Raw genomic sequence first — 6,206 nt, 5'->3', positions numbered from 1 at the left:
AGTAGGAAACATTAATTCAGAAGACTGTCAGGGTGGCCCATCTGTTTAAGGCAGTGATTGGCACTCTTATGCCGTCTAGATGTTTCTGGACCACAGCTTCCATGATCCTTGATAATAATGGTCTGTTGTAAGCTGCTGGGGGCTGTCATTCAGCAACATCTGGAGGGCCACAGATTGACTACCTCTGGTGCAAATAAAAGTGGGGAGTAGAATAAGGCTCCATGTCTATGGTGGTATTTATCTGTTAGGGGTTTGTCAAGTATTAGGGACCTCTGAGTGTGGAGCAGTTTCTACGTATGGCAAGGTGAATCACTTCCTGTCTCCATTCACAGCCCGATGTCAACTGAGGTATGAGATTCCAAAAGTGTAGAAATCCAAGTTTATCCTGGGAATTCTAAAAGTCTGCAGGAGCCATAGATGCTGTGGAGTTGGGTGTCTGGCAGAAAGGAGTGCTGGATGGTGTCAGGCTGCTACATTCTCCCAGGAAGGTACAGCTGTTGATCAGATAGGACTGCCTTTTCAGCCTGATGCTGGCATTCACATACTGATTGATGCCCCTCTCCACAGCGGCCCTGGATCGTTCTGCTTTATCTAATCCAACCTGCTGCAATTCATGGCTATACCACATGAACTTGATAGATACCCAGATCTCCCAAACTAGGCACAATTTGGCTTGGGGCATGGCTAAATTTGGTGCACAGCCCTGCTGGATAGACTAATGGACTCAGTGTAAGGCTGCTTCTCAAGTTCTTGTGTTCCCTTCCTTCTCTTCTCTTTGCATCCTATCATCTCCTCAGCAGGAGAAGAAGAGTAAGGGGATGTGTGGGCATTCAAGTGGTTGGATATCATCCGAAGTTACTTTTATACTCCTAATCCCACTTCATTTGAACCTCATAAGCAACTATGCTGGATATCAAGAACATATATGATAAGAGAATCTCTTCTGTTTTTTGATCATTTCAGGTAACTTCCTTTCTTGAAAAACAACAATGAGATTACCCTGTTAACAAGTCTACAGAATTTAAATAAAGAAATGACGGACTATACTGTTATTTACATCTTTCTCCGTATCAGCTGCTCTCTGTTATTTAGCTCAGGCCTCACCACAATAATGTAGCATTTAGGGGAAAAGATGCAACCCAACAGGCCAGCACTGGAAGCCAGGATGGAGAAGATCTCCACAGCCACCATGTATTTCCCTTTGGTGCTCAAGTATGTGGGAATAAAGGAGAACCAAACACTGCAGAAGACCAGCATGCTGAAGGTGATGAACTTGGCTTCATTGAAGCTGTCAGGCAACTTCCTGGCTAAGAAGGCCACAGTGAAGCTGACAATGGCCAGGAAGCCCATGTAGCCTAAAACACAATAGAACATGAAAACTGACCCTTCATTACATAGTAATATAATTTCTTCACTCATTGAGTGCATGTCCACATCTGGGAATGGGGCAGAGGTTGCCAGCCAGAAGACACAGATTCCTACTTGAATCACAGAGCAGGAAAGGACAATAGAATAAGCCAGTTTTTTGCCTACCCATCTCCTGATCCTGGACCCCGGCTTGGTAGCCATGAATGCCAAAACCACTGAAATAGTCTTGGCCAAGATGCTAGAGAGGGCCACAGAGAAGACCATGCCAAAAGCCGTTTGTCTGAGTGGGCAGGTTGCCTTATTAGGCATTCCAATGAACATCAAAGAGCAAAGGAAACACAAGAGGAGGGAAATGAGGAGAATGTAGGTGAGGCTTCTGTTATTGGCTTTGACAATGGCAGTGTCCTGGTGCTTAATGAAAATGCCAAGTACCACAGCTGTGATCAGAGAGAATAAAAGCGCAGAGAAAGTTGAAACAATGGCCAAAGTTTCCCCAAAGCCTAGGACATTTGGTTTCTTGGGAATGCACTCATTCTGCTCTTCATTTGGATATTGATCCAGAGGACATCTGGCACAGGTTTCCAACCCTGAAAAAAAAAAGTTGTATGGCCATTGGAAACAATCCAGACTATGCTTAAGAGGTTTTTACAGGAGTCGTCTTACGATAGTGTTTGCATGAGGAAAAGTTTCAAAAGTTCTAGCCCAAATGCTTGTGCCCTAGATGCTTTGAAGATAAGATCCCAAAGAGCTTTCTTAGAGAAAAGACTACCACTTCTATTGCATCCTCCCTCCCCCAAAACTATAGTTTCTTCCAGGACAGAATGCATTTACAATTTTTTTGTCTTGTTGCATCAAAACAGAGCGGGCGGACATACACTCATGGTTTATATTGTTAAAATGTGTAAGATGTGGCATTTCAGCAGTGAGCCATTTGGGAAACTGCATTAAATGATGTAGAATGTACATAGATACAGCGTTGGAAAATCTTTACATTACAGACCAAGCTCACATCCTCATGTTATACTCCCTAGAAGGTTAAGATGATTTCTTCATAGTGGAAGCTTTTACTGAGGCTGAAGGGAAATTATTCTCCTACTGTTAATAAACAATGTAAATTGAGACGAGACATAGCAAACCCCACTTCTGATTTGATGAGAATTTTTTTTAAATAACTTGTATATGGTAATATGACATCCCTCACCTTTCTCATCTGAGAACATCCCACGAGGACATGGATCACAATCATAACAACAAAACTTCTTCCCCTCCTTCTTTTTCTTCTCATAACCAGGAAGGCAGTTGACATTACATAAGGAAATGGGTGGCACCTGTCCAAAGAGACACAAAGAGGTCAATGCAGTAGTACCTCTGGTTATGAACTTAATTTGTTCCGGAGGTCGATTCTTAACCTGAAACTTTTCTTAACCTGAAGCACCACTTTAGCTAATGGGCCTCCTGCTGCCACCGCGTGTTTCCTGTTCTCATCCTGAAGCATCATGGAAACACAAGAAGATTACAATTTTCATACCTATATTGACCATTCATACAACCATCAGATAATTTGATCTAACTGGCTATTTCTTTTGATTGAACTGAAGCCTCATGCCCTTTGCTTTAGAAATTTCACTTGATGTCCTTTAGTGAGGTTCAAGGAGTTGGGATTTGGAAGTAGTGAATTACTGCAGTTCTGCTCCTATTTGGATGGTCCTACTATTTATACCAGATGTTTTGGACTACAATTGCCATCTTCCCCAACCACTTGTCCTGTTAGCTAGGGATCATGGGAGTTGCAGGCCAAAACATCTGGAGGGCCGCAGTGTGGGGATGTCTGATTTATACCATTGGAATAAAGAGAGGCAGTGAAGATGTTGGGCAGATGTATTGCAGTTGTGTTGGACTGGCTTTATAAAACCAGCTTTATAAAAAACAGGGGACTACAATACAATATGTACATAAAATAAGTTGGAACCTTTTGTTCTCTGCAAAATCAATTTATAAATTCTGGTGTCATTTTTCAAAAAGAAATATTTTCAACATTTCCCCCAATGACTCTCAATATATGCAAAAAGAATCTCTTCATCCTTCATATACAAGGAAAAGGGCACGATATTTTGCAAATATTGGTTTAACAATCCTGAAAGCAAAATGGATGTGGCCATTAAAACATTCCAAAAATGCTTATCAATGTGAACCTGAAAGAGGACTATCTTAAGTCAATATTCCAATGGTACTTAACTTTATACAGAATTTATTTATTTGGTGGAAACGGGCATTGTTCGAGGTATAATGGAATTAAGGCAGAACTAATAAATATATTTTGCAGTTTTAAAATAATAGTAATTCCTTTCTGGACCGAAGTACTGAAGATTTCTCCTTCATAAGTCAGCTGAGGTTGAGCTTTTCCCAGTGATGTTTTTCTTTACGAATATATATCCTCAAAGCAAGAGCAATCATACTGCCACCTTTAGTTCCAGAAAAACTGAGAACTGCTTGTGATGGTATTGATGCCTTCTATGCAGATGTGTACCTAGGCTCCCTTGTGCAGGGGGGCAAGGAGATATATCAGTGTTGCCAAAGTCGGGAGGGACCATGGGAAAGAAACTCAAAAAGTTTGCTTTTTGTCACTTTTTTTTATAAATGATTTTTTTATTAGATTATACAATGATTCGCCTCCATACATTCAAGCATAATTATCCCTGCATAATTATTACAACAAAAAATGAAAAGAAAAAGAAAAAGAAAACTTACAATAATTCATCACATTTTGAAAGGGGACTTCCTCACGTTCCCCCTCCCTGCAGCTCATTACAAATCATTATCGGCAAATTCTATATCTTACTTTCCTTAACCTATTCACATCTTCTATTTCTTATTTTATATCATGTTATACCATGTAACACCTTGTCCAAAATAAACTTCAGCTTACTTTCCAAACCTGCAACTTCACGATTACTTATAATTCTCTTCCTACATCAATTCTACAATATTTTTAAAATAAATTGTAAAATTCTTCCATTCCTCTTCCACCGTCTCTTCTCCCTGGTCACGTAGTCTTCCGGTCAGTTCAGCAGGTTCCATATAGTCCAACATTTTCATTTGCCATTCTTTCACCATTGGCATCTCCTGTGTTTTCCAGTTCTTTGCTATCAATATTCTAGCTGCGGTTGTGGCATATAAGAACAAATTCAAATCTTTTTTAGGTATTTCTTTTCCTACTATACCCAATAGAAAGGATTCTGGTTTCTTAAGGAAAGTGTTTTTAAACACTTTTCTCAACTCATTATAAATCTTTTCCCAGAATTCCTTAACTAGAGAGCAAGTCCACCACATATGGTTAAATGTTCCTTCCACCTTCTTACATTTCCAACACTTTTTGTCACCTTTTGTGCTCCTTCAGTCACTTTCTCCTTGGATATTGGCTCCGCCACTTGCCCTCCTTTGTCTGTTTGTCTGCCTGCCTTCATGCATCCCCCACTTCACTCACCACCTACCTTCCTTCCTCCCTTCCTCCCTTCCTCCCTTCCTCCCTCCCTCCCTCCCTCCCTTCCTTCCTTCCTTCTATTTCCACCCTCCCTCTCTTTTCTCCCCTCCAAGCCCTGCTTGGCACGCTGCTCAAACTTATAATAGTGCCACAGGCCCACCGGGAATGCGGAACCACACAGCTGCTCTGATGGCCAATGCCAGCAGCTGGATAAACCCACCATGAAACTGAGATTCACCTGCATGCCCTGCCCAGCAATGCATGGAACCCATGGAGTACATGAATGGATAGCTGGGCTCCTAGCTGCTCTGACCAAGCCATGATATTTTTTTTTTTGGGGGGGGCTCCCCCTGGGCCTGGGCCTGTGGCCAGGGCCAACCTGACAAACACCTCCAAACACCCCTGCTTCTATGATTCCAACTCAACACTATAGTCTCAAGCGGCAACAGAAAAATTCATGAATATTACAATGTTCATTCACAATGATACAGGTAGCTTAGCATTCTGTCTAATGCTTCTTGGTGTGACATGTCTTTTGGGCTTATTGCTATTTATGAATGTGGTTCATTTGTTTACTTATTCATAAAATTATTAGTAGCATTATTAGTAGTGGCAGCAGCAGTTGGGCAGCACTTCCCTTTTCACCTCAAGTGGCAAAACTACACACTCTCCCACTTTTGTGCAGTGATTTTCTTACCTGAGTGAAGACTCTGTGCCATTGGATTCCATCCCCATTCATGGTGAGCTCTTTGCCAGGAGGAGCCTGAGGATCCAGCCTTCCGACTTTGACCCTGACATAGGAATTATTTGGGAAAGTGACCAGGTTTGTAATATCAAAGCCAGCTGCTAATTCTCCATGTTTATTTAATGTGATTTCATCCCCAGCACTGTTGTTGAATGAGATTCTCTGCAGCAATGAATGGAGCTAGGTGGAAAGAGAATCACAAGACAATCTGTTTGGGTGTGAACATCCTTTTTGAGTTGAGATTCAATCCCAACAAGATAGACGGAGTGTTTCTGGGGACAGGGGTGGGTAGGTGTGGGGTATTCCCTAGCCCTGAATGGGTAACTGTGGCCTTAAAGGACCAGGTGTGCAGCCTGAGAGCCATTTTGGACTCACAGATGTTATGAAAGTGCAGGTCAATTCTGTGTCCAGGGCTGCTGTCTACCAGCTGTATCTGGTATTCCAGCTGAGACCCTACCTGTTTGTGCAATGTCTCACCAGAGTGGAACATGCTCTGGTTATCTCCCGCTTGGAGTATTGCAGTGCACTTTATGTGGGGCTACCTTTGAAGTTGACTCAGAAACTAAAAGAAATCCAAAACACAGCTGCCAGACTGGTGACTGGGAACGGCTT

General features: G+C 42.0%; 1 protein-coding gene across 1 annotated transcript; it reads right to left on the bottom strand.

The window, feature by feature from the left end:
• Positions 1-1,053: 1,053 nt before the first annotated feature.
• Positions 1,054-5,588, bottom strand: LOC132592987 (vomeronasal type-2 receptor 26-like). Its single transcript, XM_060281320.1, has 3 exons — positions 5,547-5,588; positions 2,570-2,696; positions 1,054-1,955 (listed from the first exon to the last, which is right to left on the bottom strand). The coding sequence occupies exons 1-3, from the start codon at positions 5,586-5,588 to the stop codon at positions 1,054-1,056; spliced, it is 1,071 nt and encodes a 356-aa protein (XP_060137303.1).
• Positions 5,589-6,206: the final 618 nt, after the last annotated feature.

The sequence above is a fragment of the Zootoca vivipara genome, chromosome 13, assembly GCF_963506605.1.
Source record: "Zootoca vivipara chromosome 13, rZooViv1.1, whole genome shotgun sequence".
In the NCBI taxonomy this organism is placed as follows: Eukaryota; Metazoa; Chordata; class Lepidosauria; order Squamata; family Lacertidae; genus Zootoca; species Zootoca vivipara.
Note: the sequence above shows the minus strand (reverse complement) of the source record. Positions and strands in the feature narration are given on the sequence as shown.